At 36.4% G+C, this 16,439-nt stretch overlaps 1 protein-coding gene across 1 annotated transcript in view; it reads left to right on the top strand.

Moving 5' to 3' along the window:
* The window catches only part of DPH6 (diphthamine biosynthesis 6), a 204,096-nt gene extending 187,879 nt beyond the window's left edge, over window positions 1-16,217 (top strand). Inside the window, exons 7-9 of the mRNA XM_066343414.1 lie at window positions 5,991-6,085; window positions 13,617-13,704; window positions 14,999-16,217. Of these exons, the coding sequence (XP_066199511.1) occupies window positions 5,991-6,085; window positions 13,617-13,704; window positions 14,999-15,052 (237 nt within the window). The 3' untranslated portion in view covers window positions 15,053-16,217. The remainder of the gene's footprint in view (window positions 1-5,990; window positions 6,086-13,616; window positions 13,705-14,998) is intronic.
* The last annotated feature ends 222 nt before the right edge of the window (window positions 16,218-16,439 follow it).

Genomic DNA, 16,439 nt, shown 5'->3' on the forward strand with positions numbered 1-16,439 from the left:
CTACCTATTACTTAAACAAAAAGCAAAAGAGAAAGCAAACTTTACCAAAGTTGATTTGATGTGGTAGGTGAGAAATACAGATTTTAAGCCTTGTTTTCTATAATTCCAACTTTATGGAAAGGAACATACTTAATTGACTGAGAGTTAAAAGGAGGGAGAACATCTTTGTTGGATATTTTGAATTTTTAACATAACTCAGTTGAAAGATTATATAAAACTTTATAGTTGAGCTGTCCAATAACTATTATAAATATAAATTACAAGTTATATTAAAATGTACTCTAAGAAAAGCAAAAAATATGTGCCATAGAACTTCAAAGAAAAAAAAATACATGTTGTTGAGAGAATGCTGAGTAATTTTAGAGATAAATTGACAGCCATACTTCACTTAAAAGACGGATAGGATTTTTAACTGGCTGGATTGTTTGCAATGTATTTTGAGAACTGGCAGAGGGAGCTGAGAAAAGAGGTTTAAGCCAAATAGTGAAAGACTTTGACTACTGAAGAGAGGATTTAATTAACTAAATAATAAAGAAAATTGGAAGGTTTTAGAGAGAGGGAATAAAATTCATAAAAGTATACTTTAAGGAATTTGTGCTGCAGTGGTGTCCACTGATTGTTGTCATCAAAGCAGGGGAGAGGGGATAGTTAATGGCTGTTGCAATATATGATTTTGAACATGTCCCTCACATTTTCCAGAATGTGTTGTAGATGAACTCTTAATTGCCAGTGTCATGTGGTACTACTTGAATAAAATGATAAATATTTATAAGCACTTCTTATGTGCCCAGTTCTATGGTAATTGGTATAAGGCATATAAAATAAGCCAAAGATTTGGAATTTTTCATAGAATGGAAAGAATAGCAAGTGGGGGGAAGGTGCAAGATGGCCACATGACCTGGAGTAGCTCAAGATGGTGGAAAGGTTAGCACTTAACTGGTGTAAGGATTGGGTGAAATTTACATGGGTTATTACAGCAAAATGAATCAATATGAATGAAGATCTTTTGGCTAGAAGACACGCAGGGATAATGAGGAACTTGGTTTAAGTGAAACTAAGAGCTGGTGTTAGTAGATTAATAAGAAACACATAAGGTGGGGATTTAGAACCTGATCATTATGAGCCTCTAGAGATGGGCCAGGCTATTTGGGGTAAGAAATAAGATATAGTATGTTTACCAGTAGAGATTTATATTATTAAAATAAATCTCAGAAAATTTAGTCTGGCATCAGTATTTATGGGTTTGGGAGTAGAAGAAATTGGAAATGAAAAAGATGCTGTTATAGGAAATAGGTGTGAGGGCTTAGAGTATGAAGTCGCTGAGAGTAGGAATGAAGAAGACAACTAAAAGAAAGATTTTGATGGAAGAATGAAAAAGAAATTAACACCAAATTTCTAGAAGCTGGAAACGGAAGAATCAAAAATTAGTCAACACATAATAACCAGGCAGATTAGAAGCACATATTTTTGTAGAGGAGAACAGGATGAGAATGTCAAAATGAGCTTGTTTTAAACATACTGAGTTTTAAATAATGTAAGCCAAAGGCATATGTGGTTGCTTTAAATTTTTTTATTTTTTTTTTAAGTGAGAGGAGAGGAGATAATAAATCATACTCCCACATGTGCCCCCAGTGGGATCCACCCAGCAACCCTATCCAGCTGATACATGAATCAGCCAAGCTATTTTTAGCAACTGAGGCTGACCTGCCTGGACTAACCAAGCTATCCTAAGAGCCTGGGGCCCATTCTCAAACCAATGGAGCCACTGGCTATGGAAGAGGAAGAGGGGCGAGGAGAGAAGTAGATGGTTGCTTCTCCTTTGTGCCCTGGCTGGGGATCAAACCCAGGATGTCCATATACTGGGCTGATGCTCTATACACTAAGCCACCAGCTAGGGCCAAGGCATATGTTTTTAAACTATGAGAATGAAGCACTATTGAGATGTTCAGGCTACATATTAAGGTTTATTATTTATCATCATTCTGTAGAACGGGTCGGGAATCTTTTTGGCTGAAAGAGCCATGAATGCCACGTATTTTAAAATGTAATTCTGTGAGAGCCATACAACGACCCGTGTACATTATGCATTATCCAATAAAAATCTGGTGTTGTCCCGGAGGACAGCTGTGATTGGCTCCAGCCACCCGCAACCATGAACATGAGTGGTAGGAAATGAAAGGATTGTAATACATGAGAATGTTTTATATTTTTAACGTTATTTTTTTTTTTATTAAAGATTTGTCTGCAAGCTAGATGCAGCCATCAAGAGCCACATCTGGCTCACAAGCCATAGGTTCCCAACCCCTGCTGTAGTGTCAAGACAGGACTTTAAATTATGCTTTTGTTTAGCTCTAAGTTATGTAATCTTTCAAAGCCAATCTAGTTCACCCTTCTGGAAAGGGGAAGAATAAAATTAGTAGCTATTTTATTATTTATTATGTGCTGGATAGTACATTAGACTTTCCTGTGAGGTAGATCCTGCATCATTTCCATTTTGCAGATCAGCAATCTGAGGTTCAGAGAGCTGTGTGGCCTAAGAGCACACAGCAGGACAGAGCTAGGATTTAAACCAATGACTGTCTACCTCCAAAACTACTGCTTCTAATCAATTATGCAATGTTGCTTTCACTGTGCCTCACTACATATGTTCCTTACCTATTTTTAAAATTAAGCTGTGTATTTGCAAAGTGCGTACTAAGTGCCATATTCTGCTCTAAGTGCTTTTTATGCATTATTTTACTTAATCATTTAACAAACCTGTGAGGTTGCTATAATTAATGTTTATATTTTATAGACGATGAATCACTTGAAGGGTAAGTTACTTTTCCATAGTCACATAGCTAGGAAGTAGCAAACTGGAATTTATTCTTTAAACTTACCTGATTTCAGAGTCTGTATGCTTTTTTATTATTAAAAGCCGTTTTAAGGATCATTTTCTTAACTTTAAGGCATAAAGCACATAGTCTTTAATTAACAGTGATAGTGTTAATATTAGTAACAGCAGAATGGCATAAAAGTGATGCTAGAAGCCCTGGAGTGCATGAACTATCTGATGGAACAAATTCAGAGAGAACATTTTAGAGAGAGAATTTTGAAGGATATTTATAATGTAGGAGCAGTGGGAGGGAAAGGAGTCAGAGAAGCATAACAATAGCATAGAAAATGTAGTATCATGGAAGCCTGAAGAAAGTAATCACAAAGACCTGAGACATCGGTGCTATCACATGTCATATAAAATTTGAAAAGGATAAGATCATTGGACTCTCCCAACAAACTGCTACTCAGGCTGAAATATCAGTAGATGGAACCAACATTTATCCAGTTTCCCATTGCAGAAAGTTGAGAATTTGTCTTCCTATTTTTTTATTTTATTTTATTTTTTTAACTTTTCTCACTCTATTCAATTAATCATTATTTCAACCTAAAAATCTCTCTCAAAATATCTTCCCTTTCCTCTCCATCCTCACTGCTACCTCCCCAGTTCAGGAAATCTGTACCTCCTGCATGGATTCCTCCAACAACTTCTCGGTTCTTTCTGCTTCTTGACCTAGTCCCTCACCAGCCCATTCTCCATTGTACAGACAGACTGTTTCCAAAAGTAAAGACAAGCAGGTCAGTTTTCTGCATAAAAACCTATATATAGGTTCTCATTGACCTTAGGATAATGACTTACCATGGCATGGAGCCCCATAGACTTGTCCTTTTTCTAGTTTTGTTTTGTTTTGTTTTTTTGCCTCATCTCACTATTACCCTTTTAGTTATGTTCCAGCTATGCCAAATTTATTTCCATCTCTAGTATCCATTGTGTGCTTTGGGACTTAGCATATACTGTTCTTTCTGGAACAGTTTTTCTTTTTTCTTCTCTCTCTTTCCCTCTCTCTCTGCCTCTCTCTCCTTCTATCCTTTCCTGATTCCTCACCTTTCAGATCTCAGTTTGAGTTTTAGTAACTTTGAGAAGCCTTTGGTTCCTTCCACAGTATCTCATGCATCCCTCAAAGCCATCACTACGCTTACTATAATTGCTTGTTCCACTTTCTGTTTTGCACATAATTTATGTCTCCTCCCATTGTTATCCCCAGACATAAAACAATGCCAAACCTATAGTAGATATCCAATAAATATATCTTGAAACAGTACTATGAATGAATATATGCAGCCTGAAATTATTTTGTATGTCAAGCATATCATTTATAAAATGAAATTGTGGGAGTTTTATACACCTCATAGTTTTCTCCAGGGTGGGGGGCAGGATGAGGGTGAAATGCAGTCTCATTAGCCTTTTTTTCAATTTTAAAATGACTAACAGGTAATTGAGACTGGTTTAAAAGAAGAAAAATCTTGATTTAATTAGAAATTCTCACAGTTTTGATTGTTAAAATGTTTTAAAGGGGTAAAAAATTAAACATGGAATTTATGATGCTTTTAACTTTTTCAGTTCAATAGTCAGTAGCATTCAAGTGGAGTTATTATGACTAGGAATATTTGTCTATATAAATAAGTCTGTGAGAAAAATAAGAATCACATAAGTTGTTTCCTTTTCATTTACTAGGAATTTACTTTTTACATGCTCAGACTCCCAGACATCTTATAAGCCATGAAATGACCCAAATCTTTGATATCTGTTCAAAATGCTTTTTTAAAAAGCTTATCTCAGCAGTCGTTACATGGAAAACCAATGTTCCTATTATCTGCTCCCATAAGAACCAACTGCCATAATTGTGCCTTGTTGATTCTCTACTTCATGACCTAACACGGTGAAAATGTACAGTAGCTACTTGCCTCTTGTGAGCTCAGAAGTTTTCTTTTCCTCACCTTTCTTGCTTTTTAGCTTTACAGTGTCATTCATATTACTACTGACCCTTGGAAAAAGCAGTAGAATTCTTGTAGATTCATGCTCTCAGTCCCTTAAGGCACAGTCAGTAACTGAAATGTGATGGATTCAGAATGGTAGCACAATCACAAAAGTAGCCAAATAACTAAATGCCTACATGTGCAGGTAGAACTGAGACTTAGGCCACAGTCCCAGCACTGGCAGTAACAGAGAACATCCGTGGACTCGGTCTTCCTCTGGGCACTCAGGATTTTGGCTTAGGGAGGCTATAAGCAGGGGAAGCTGTGAAGTTCAGAATGAAGGTGGATCAACGGCATAAAGCCTGGACCGGGAGCGGAAGGATTGAGAAGCATCTGGTGAGCATGCTCCCCAGCACTAACTCCAGCTCTGTGCCGGCCAGCTACGGGGTTCCTTTATTGTCAGGGTCAGGGTCATTTCAATAATATAGCTTACAGTTAATACAAATCACAAGGGGTTTTGTTTCTTTACTTGCTTGTTTGTGTTTTTAATTTCAGGTTTAATTAGATGGCATTATAATTTCAGATTTAATTAGATTCCAACCTTTCTTGGAGTTAGACTTCCCTAAAGCTTGTGTGCAGCTCTGCAACTTCATAAGTTCTCACTGCCCTTGAAACTTTGCTACTAATAATAACCTTAAGCATGAAAACTTTCATTCTCAAGTCTAAGGAAAGGCTTTAGATTGCTTTTTAATCTCTGAAAAAAAGCTGTAAACACAACATTTTTTCCCTTTCATATATAGGTCAGAGGGCAGGGGGGAAGCACAATTGGGCTGAAAATATTCTCATTTACTACATCAAGACTTAGTACATGTCCTTCTCAGCCTCCCTTTCAATCGAAAGCTAGTCTAGTCCTCAAATTTATAGATTCTTTAAGTTTTCTCCTACATAAAAATGTCGGTTGCTTACACCTTTTGTAAGGGTTTTGGGATTATTAAAAATCCATTGCTTTATAATAACATTTTTCAAATGGCTTTAAATATTTGGTTTAAGCAGAAATATAAAGTTATATTCCTATAGCTTGCAGTCTATTTTGGAATAAAGTTTCTTACATGGATATTTTTAGGACCAAATAATATGTTAATTGAGAATTGTTGCTATCTAATTTTAAGTTAACTGTTTTTTCTTATTTTCATTTTCAGCTTTCTAAGAAATATGGAGTCCATGTTTGTGGAGAAGGTGGAGAGTATGAAACATTCACTTTGGATTGCCCTCTATTTAAGAAGAAAATAATTGTGTAAGATATCATATCATCATTTTCTTCCCTTTCCTTAAATTTAAGTGGTGGAAGCAACTTAACATTAAGCTCGAGGCAACTTTTGTTGGGAGAAATAGAACATGTCCTCTAAGTTCACAAACACTCAATTTGTTTAATACCAGTGAAGTCGTCTGAATACCTAAATCAATACCTGACAAGACGAGGCCTTCATAGAAAGCTGTAAACTTTTTAGACATCGCACTTTCGTTTACTTGCTGATTATGGCCTGCAGTAAAACTGGTACCTACACACTGACACTTTTATCCTTTCATGAAGTGTGAATTGCCTGTATTATTTATCTTTCATTACAGCTACATTTGATAAACTGCCACATCAGTAGCCTGTGGGTTCCATTAACTTCATCCTCTTTTTCCTTTTCCTTGACTATAACAACATAGCATGGTAACACTAAACATTTCTCTTCAATTATTTGGGGTGATTTTTACAAATAAACTTTGTTTTTAAGTGAATTCAGTTTATGGTTAGTAGTGTGATTTCTTTGCCATAAATTGTTAAAATTAGTGTAATGAAAACCAGGAATGATCTCCAGTTTTGTTACAGCATTATCCATACTCTAATTTATGTTGCTCTTCTATATGCTAAAAGAGCACTTTATGCGCTTTTCCTGAGCTCCTCTGCTTCTTGGAAAAGACTGTCAGGATTATACTTGATTTCAGAAACCTCATCTGATGAAAGACTGAAATTCTATACTGAACACAGCTGCAATATTTTCAACACTAAGAGGCGACTTCTTTGTACATAATAATAATGAGGGAAGGAGTGATCCAAAAAAAGTTAAGATAACTTTTGGTGAATTTTCTAAAGATACATTTATCTTATAAAACATGATAATATCTGGTGAACCAGCCATTTTTATTAATGTTGCAATATTCACTTACTCTTGCTGCTTTCATATTCTCCAACCTTTTTTCCCATTAATAATCATCAACATAACAATAATTTATTTGGCAAATATTTAGCAAGTACCTATTATTCCAGAGTTTTCTTCTAGGCACCATTGATATTCAAACAGGTCCTGCCTCCAAAGAGTGGGAGGAAGGCACATCTCTATATATTACGATACAAGATAGTAATGGGTAACACTCATAAGAATAAGTTTGTAAAGGGAAGATATTTTCAGACTATGATGATCACAAAACAATTTTTTTTTTTCTTTTTTCATTTTTCTAAAGCTGGAAACAGGGAGAGACAGTCAGACAGACTCCCGCATGCGCCCGACCGGGATCCACCCGGCACGCCCACCAGGGGCGACGCTCTGCCCACCAGGGGGCGATGCTCTGCCCATCCTGGGCGTCGCCATATTGCGACCAGAGCCACTCTAGCGCCTGAGGCAGAGGCCACAGAGCCATCCCCAGCACCCGGGCCATCTTTGCTCCAATGGAGCCTTGGCTGCGGGAGGGGAAGAGAGAGACAGAGAGGAAAGCGCGGCGGAGGGGTGGAGAAGCAAATGGGCGCTTCTCCTGTGTGCCCTGGCCGGGAATCGAACCCGGGTCCTCCGCACGCTAGGCCGACGCTCTACCGCTGAGCCAACCGGCCAGGGCCACAAAACAATTTTTGAATGAACTGTGCATTAGGTATTATTTCTATGTAATACTATTTATTTAAGTAAAGCATTGCATGCTAGGGTGAAATTATAGTATGATTGGAATCTTGCAATATACTTACATATTAATATGGGTCTAACCAAATTAGGGGAAAAAACAAAATAGGAGAAAAAATGCCAGAGTACTGCTTTTCCTACTAACTTGACTAATTAAGGTCCCAGAGCACCCAGAAAACTGTGTGGTCAGCCTAAGTTTATAAGACATGTGCTTCTTTACACGACATTACCAGAAGACTCATTTATCTTTAGACCTGAAAAATGAATCTTTTTTCACCTCCTCCTTTGTAGACAAGGTAACATAACTAACAATGACATGAGGGGAATTAGACATGCTATTAGAGGGAGATGGCAGGGGAGGCGTATTAGAACTCTCTAGTGCCCCCATGAGCTGTTCAAGTCACCTGAATGATCAGTGACTCAAGTAATTTATGTGGGTGAGACTCTGCAAGATGCCACCCTGATCTGTAGGAGTCCTTGCTGTAAGAATGGTCAGGCAAGTCAACAGTAAGTGCTAGCGTACAACTGTGGACCCTTTTTTTTTTTTTTTTGTATTTTTCTGAAGCTGGAAACGGGGAGGCAGTCAGAGAGACTCCCTCATGCGCCCAACTGGGATCCACCCGGCACGCCCACCAGGGGGCGATGCTCTGCCCATCTGGGGCATCACTCTGTCGTGACCAGAGCCACTCTAGTGCCTGGGGCAGAGGCCAAGGAGCCATCCCCAGCACCCGGGCCATCTTTTGCTCCAATGGAGCCTTGGCTGCGGGAGGGGAAGAGAGAGACAGAAAGGAAGGAGAAGGGGAGGGGTGGAGAACAGATGGGTGCCTCTCCTGTGTGCCCTGGCCGGGAATCGAACCCAGGACTTCCGCACACCAGGCCAACGCTCTAAAACTGTGTACCTTAAGAACACAAGAACTCAAGCACTGTCTTCATTCCTACTCATTTGTCAGTAAATCACTATTTCTAATGCTTAAGCATCTATATTTTCTTCACAGGCTCTGCCACACCTTGGCTTTCTTTCTTGATTCCTTTTGCGTAGATAGCCTTCCCAATGTCTCCCCACTTTGCTAAAACCTTGTGTTCGAAGGCTCTGGCTGCCACTGCCTCAGTGCTTGCTCTCTTACCTGAGCTCTCACATACACCTTCGGCACTAACAAATGTTTGTCGAGTGTTGTTGGATTAACTTGTCATTTCTTGTTGTTTATCTTTATATATACTGTTTTACTTATTTGTATGCATTTCTTTTTTAGGATATAACTAGAGGTTTAGGTTGAGACATAACCTAGTTTAAAAATAAAAAGAATGCCATCTACTATATACAAAACCTTTGCTTCTCTTTAAAATAGAAATGTCTTTATATACCAACTGATATATATGTGATGATGTGAGTGAATATGCATTGCACATTCTAAAACTGTATGGAAATGAAAGTTATTTTATTTAGAGATAATTATCCATATGATACAATAAAAAGATTTAAGGTTAATCCCTGTAACTAAATATTTGTTAACAGTTGACCATTAATAATTCTGGATCCTGTAACTCAGAATTCAATTTTGGGACAATCTGACAAATTGTCCTGTTATAGTTGATGTAATATAATTAGCATACAATTAATTGATTATTGGGAATCTCATATTAAATCTGATTCTTTTTTTTTTTACAAAAAGGGGAAGATGACCTATTAGAAAATAAAAATGCTTTAACATTCAAAAATGATTTGATTATAATTAGGGATTATTTTATAACACAGATTGACTTTGTATAATGAAGAAATTTAGAGAAATCTAAATTTTTTGTGGTTGTAGCCATTTATTATGAGATATATTTTGCCCCAAAGTCCAACTAGAACAATTTGTAATTCACTTTTCATGTCAATTAATATGTGATTACTCACCTTTAGATACAAAGCTTTTTATCATAAAACAAGTTTTTTTCTGAGGAGGTTTAATGCAAAGAATTACAGCCTAGCCTTTAAGAGACATAAACAAATGTAGGTCTTCAAATAAATAACCTGCTTCCTTATTACTTCTTACTTTAAATATATATGTATAGCATATCAGAAGAACTAAAATCCTAGTGTTGTATTAATAAAAATGATACTTTTCTTCTCTGTTAATGAGCACTTAGTTTTTTTGTGGGGTTTTTTTGTTTTGTTTTGTTTTTGTATTTTTTCTGAAGTTGGAAATGGGGAGGCAGTCAGACAGACTCCCGCATGCACCCAACCGGGATCCACCCACTACGCCCACCAGGGGGCGATGCTCTGCCCATCTGGGGCATCGCTCTGTCACAACCAGAGCCATTCTAGCACCTGAGGCAGAGGCCACAGAGCCATCCTCAGCGCCCGGGCCAACTTTGCTCTAATGGAGCCTTGGCTGCAGGAGGGGAAGAGAGAGACAGAGAGGAAGGAGAAGGGGAGGGGTGGAGAAGCAGATGGGTGCTTCTCCTGTGTGCCCTGGCCGAGAATCGAACCCGGGTCTCCTGCACGTCAGGCCGACACTCTACCACTGAGCCAACCAGCCAGGGCCATGAACACTTAGTTTTAATGCCAGTATTTGATACAACCACATACTTCCCTTTCAGTTATTAATATTACTATACTACTGCTACAAAGTTGCTACATATGGGATGGATGGATGTATGAAGAAGGAAGGAGGGAAGAAAGGAAGGGAAAGAGGGAGAGAAGGAAAGGAGGGAGGACTAAATTCTATATTAAAAGACTGTATTCGTTTTTCCCACCTACTGTTTTCTACCCATTCAAGACATAACTCAGCACCAAACATAGTAATGGAGCACATAGTGGTGAGGATGCGTCAAATACTTTTCCTACTGCCTTCTCACATCTATTCTTTATCATCTGGAAATTTATTTAAATTTATGAAATATTTTTCTTGTATTTAAGTTGTTTTTATTATGGTGAAGGTTCTACATTGTGGGGCAAAAGTAGGTGTACAGATGTGAGTACACAAAACACAGCGTTTACTTTTGTATAATTATTATTATTTATTAATGTATTTCCCATATGAACAACTGTAAACCTACTTTTGCCCATCCCTGTATATGGTGTTACGGTATAAATGTGTAGTTATAAACATGTGCATGTTATACATGCATTAAACATATAGGAAAAAGTATGTGTTCGTGTGAATACAAGTCATTGAAAAACCAGTGTAGGTTTGTGATAGTTTCAATAAATAGTATATAAATGTGAAGATACTTAACAAAGTTTAACTATACATTTGTTTGTCTATTTAACAAAGGTCTGATTAATACCAGGCGATGTAATCTGTAGTGAGTTGGTAGAAAAGATGGGGAGAGGAAGGCAGGCAAAGATGAACAAAACTTGGTCCCTTTCTAGGAAAGAAGACAGTACACAAAGACTTAATTATGATAGAGTAGATGTGTTGTTAAAGAACTGCAATTATTTCACAGAAGCTCATAAAGGACAGAACTAGCACTGTCTGAGGATGCCAGGAACGGCTTCACAGAAATGACGCTGCTGGTGTCTGTGATGGTGAGTCCACAGGGAATATCTGTGTACAGCTGTCTCTTAGAGGAAAAGGTGGGAATCAAGACCATGGTTCTCCAGAGATGATAATCAATTTTGGTTTGTTTGTTTTGGAGTGAGGGGGTAGAAGCTAACCTCACCTCTCGGAAGCATAGCATCAGAGAAGAGAGGTTCTGACCTGACTCAGCTGCCCTTTGGAAGTTTTAGTTTAGAGGTCAGCCTAATGCGTTGGTGAAAGGAAACATATAGGTCAGCTCTTGGCTACAGAGAAGCCTCGGTTGTAGAAAAGATGATGGACACACGTGTTACTTGCATTAATAGGGAAAAGGGAGGAGGGTAGCCAATGGAAAACATTTTTGTTGTGGCATAATTGGTATTAATTTTCTGGGTTACTGTGAGAATATTCTAGCAGATTCTGCGCTAAGTTTCAGGAAAATCCTTGAAGCAGACAGAAACCAGAGATCCTTGAAAGTTGAGCTCCAGAAGATAGTTCATGGAAGAAAAGAGAGCAATAGTAACAGTATTTTGTTTAAAAATAAAAACTGTTCATTTGAGATCTAGCCTCTTCCAGTTGACTCTGGCTTTGTATGAGTGAAATGATGTTGATCTGTTAGAGATTATGGATTTAACAGAATCCATTAAAATCTTATTTCTTTTCACTTAGTGCTCAGAATGTTATATGTTTTCTGTGAATAACATAGTGGTTCAGAATGGGTTTCTTACATCAAGTAGGTGAGCTAGTTGTAATCAACCTTCTGTTTATAGTGAAGGTAACTGTCATGAGAAGGAAAGGCCTAAAACCCTTTCTACTGACATAGCCTTGGTTATATTAATTTTAGTTTTGGTGTACTTCATTATCAAGGATATCAAAACCAAGCTGCCTAACATAGGCATAATTAAGGCTCAGGGCCAGTTTCCAAGGCTGGGATCAGGAACAGAAGGATTGAAATTTAATGTAAGAGTGAGATCTGAGATTGTACACAGGAATTGGAATTTGAGTCTAATTGATGAGCCAAGATAAGACCAAGACAGACAACTCTGGAGTAAATGGAGAAACAGTAACACTAGGCCCAGCAAACCAAGAGCGGTCAAGCAAGAAAAGCAGGTAGGTAGTAGAATGCAAGATGTCCTTCACTTTATTTTCTCTCTCTCTTCCTGCACATTGTACCTGGAGGTAACTTTTGGTTGATGTAGCCTATGAAGTCAGGTTATACCTTTCTATTAGTATCCAGACTCTTTAATGATTCTATTTCTATTATAAGTTATTTTCCTTTTAATATCATGGAAGACCTTTTTATTTTTATTTTCCTAAACACTAACAAGATGCATATTTGATACTAAAGATTCGTGAATGACAGTTGCCTTTTTTATTACCATAAACATTTTTTCTTTATCTCTGATCTTTCAATGGGAAAGTAAACAGATTTTGCTCATGAAAATTTAGTATTTGAAGCCAGATATTTTGAGGGATTTTTTTCTATCGCCACTAAATAACTGCATTTCACAAGTTGATTCAAAAAATATCTTAAATTGGTGAGAAAGAATCAATTAAAGTAAGAATTTATTTTGCTGTATTACAGTGGTTAAAATGTTAACAGTGTGTTAATATAAACAATGAAACTACTTCCCAAAGTATTTAAGAAATATGAAGAATTCCATTTTTAAATTTCAATTGAAATGCAAAATGCTATTGCTTTTTAATAAATAACAATAAAAAATAATTAGTTTTTAGAACTTCATGCATAATCTTAGTTATTCATACGTGCTTTACAGGGTATCTTTGATAAAAGTTGAGTTAATTTACATGTATCCATATGGTGCCAGCAAGCAGCTCATACTGTTTTACCTGAATGTGTAATTACTATGTCAGGCAATCAATTTTAATAGCAATGATACTGCAGTGTGAAGAGTTCATATAGAGCTTAAAATCATCAGCAGTACTACTTTTGTGAAGGATAATTGAGATTTTGTGTGAAACAGTGAATGAATTACCTCTTGAAAATGAAAAGAATAATGAAGATAAAGCACCATTGTTTAATGCTTAGCTCACACCAAGCAAGTTTTTGAAAATGAAATTTAGTAAGAATTTTAAGTCTCAAAACTGTTCAGAGAGCTTTGAGTGAACCTGAAAGTTGAACTGTGTGTCTTCATAAAGATGAAAAGTTCTTGTACTTTTCCTTGAAAGTTGAGTATCCTTGATCCTTTTCCCAATTTGATGTTGGATTATTAAAAAATAGATGTTAAATACTAAATATTGTATACTAATGGAATAAATACAAAATAAGCTATTTTGTTGTTGTTGTTCTCTTCTTGTCCCTAGCAGGAGTGATTTGACAGATTTATGTAATAAATAAATGCATAATAAAATTTTTGTATTTCAGAGATTCATCAGAAATAGTCATACATTCAGCTGATGCATTTGCACCTGTGGCATATCTACGATTTTTAGAATTGCACTTGGAGGACAAGGCAAGTAAACTTAAGATTCACAGTGATTTCAAGAGACAGTTGAGATAAGTTCACTGGCTCTATAAATATAATATGATTACAGCAGATGACAGGGTAAAAAATGATTTTATCCTTAATGATTTTTTTTTTAGGATACTCTGGTGAATAACTAAGAATTTTGCAAATGTTAATAGTTTTAAGAGCTCTATATGCTACAAAAGATAATGTATTTCTGAAGAGTTTGTAGTTTGGTTGAAAAAGGAATCAACAGTTCAAATGCTATAGAAATGTTTACCTGAAACCTGTGTACTCTTATTGATCAGTCACCCTGTTAAATTTAATTTTCTAAATAAAATTTTTTTAAAAAGTGAATCATATATACATTATCATGGAGAAGACAATATAATATGTAACCAAATATCAAATTATCTAATAAGATGAGAAATAGGTAGTTATATGCATAAGTCTTAGAGGAAAGGTTTTAGGATGAATTGGGATTTTTATCATGCGAAGTTAAAGAGAGAAGAAAAGGTGAAATAAAAGTTTGCCAGAACTATCCAACGGAACAGAAATACAAGTAAAAGATGGAAAGTGAGACAGTGTGATAGTTTTTTTTAAATACATTGATTGTCAAGAAACAGCAGAATGTCAATTTAAAGATGTATTGAGGAATAGGTAAAGACCTGCCTTAGACCCTTGGATTAAAAGATCTCCTTGCGATGTAGAAAACTGGGAAAAGTCTTCTGCATCTTTATCATTCTGTCACCAAGTCTTGAGACGTGCCCATGATTCCATATATATATATATGATAGGGAATCTTAAGAATCAGGAGGGTTAATGAGGATTGGCAAAGGAAGGAAAAAAATGGCAACCCTAGAAATCTCAGCATGAGAGTTTCCAAAAGTGGAGAAAAGTTATTAGTGTCATTTCTCCAGAAAAAAATAGGATAAACAGAATTGAAAATTGACCACTGAATTGGGCCAGAAGATGACTATCAGTGTGACCTTTTACCAAAAAATTGGTAACCCTCAAGAGAATAAAGCTATACTATCCGAACATCCTTCAGACCTTACTTCTAGGTCTCTGATACTTTTGCTGCCATGTGCTCACTACAGAAGATCAGAATCACTGAGTTCTTGCTTAGACATGTTGGCCATTATATGTTCTGCTCTCCTCAAACACCCTTGTTTTTGGTGTTTCATTGGTGTTCAGTTCCATTTTCTCTCTTGCAAAAAAGAATGTTACTTCTTTAACATGGGATATTTACTGATACTGAATAAATATGGTGCATTTCCTTTTTGTTTTTTTCTTTTAGGTGTCCCCAGTGCCTGACAACTACAGAACACCTCATTACATACATAATTCTTAAAAAGCATATTTGACCATTGTTTACTAAGCTGTCATTTTTATATGAAAAAAGTATATAGCATTTCCTCAATTATTATGTTCAGCTTTTTTTTCATTACGTTGTTATCATCAGAAAAAGTTAATAGAATCATTGATTAATTGGGGAAATGTGAATGCCTTCTTCATTATATTTTCAAGTTATTTAGGATTCACTCTGACTTTTGTTAACACATCTTATTCATATCCTCTATATGTAACTTTTTTTTTTTTACTTTTGCTTCATATACAACCCTCACATCTGTGCCATTTTTTGCTTTTATCACACTAGTTTATTTTCCTTGTTGTCTCTTTCTTGCTCTCATCTTCTAGAGGCATTTGAAAATGAGATGAAAAGGCAATCACTTTATTTAGCCAATCAAGTTTATTCTATTGGGTGTCACCAAAGTGCTGTATCACTTCTGTTTTCAATATATTCATAGTTTCAATATTATTGGACAATCGGGAAGACTACCATTTACTCTTACTGGTTATTTTATAGCTGATATTTAAAAAGCAAATTTTCACTGTTATCTGTGCTATTTTTAGGCAATGTTTTAAAAAATAGACTTTATTTTTAGAGCAGTTATGGGTTCACAGCAAAATGGAGCAAAACATGGCAGTTCCCGTATATACTCTGCCCTGACCCAAGCATAGTCTCCCCATAATCAAGGTCCCCCACCAGAGTTGTACATTTGCTACAATAGATAAACCTACTTTGACATAGCAGAATCACCCAAAGTTTATAGTTTATTATATGATTCACTCTTGATGTTTTTTACATTGCACAGATACATAATAACATGTCTCCATCATTTTGTATTGTACAGAATATTCTCACTGCCCTAAAAATCTTCCATGCTCCACCTATTTTTTGCTTACACCCACCCCAACTTCTGGCAACCCTCACTGTCTCCATAGTTTTGCTTTTTCTAGAATGTTACATAGTAAGGATAATATAATACCATATGTTGGCATTTTATATTGGCTTCTTTTACTTAGTAATATGCATTTTTAAGGTTCTTCATTGTCTTTTCTATTAGTTTCTAAGTGCTGAATAATATTCCATTGTCGAGATATATGTATGTTTGTTTATTTACTCTTGATTGCTTCCAAGTTTCTGCAATTATGAATAAAGCTGCTATAAAATATCCGGGTGCAAGTTTTTGTGTGGACATAGTTTTTTGTTGTTGCTGTTTTGTTTGTTTGTTTTCAACTCTTTGGGGGTAAATACCTAGGAGCACAGTAGCTAGATTATATGATAAGAATGGATACTTTCACAAGAAGCCACCAACTGTCTTCCAAAGTAGCTGTACCATTTTGTGTTCCCACCAGAAACGAATGAGAGTTCTTGTTCCACATCCTCACCAGCA

Source organism: Saccopteryx leptura, chromosome 6 (assembly GCF_036850995.1).
Source record: "Saccopteryx leptura isolate mSacLep1 chromosome 6, mSacLep1_pri_phased_curated, whole genome shotgun sequence".
Classification (NCBI taxonomy): Eukaryota; Metazoa; Chordata; class Mammalia; order Chiroptera; family Emballonuridae; genus Saccopteryx; species Saccopteryx leptura.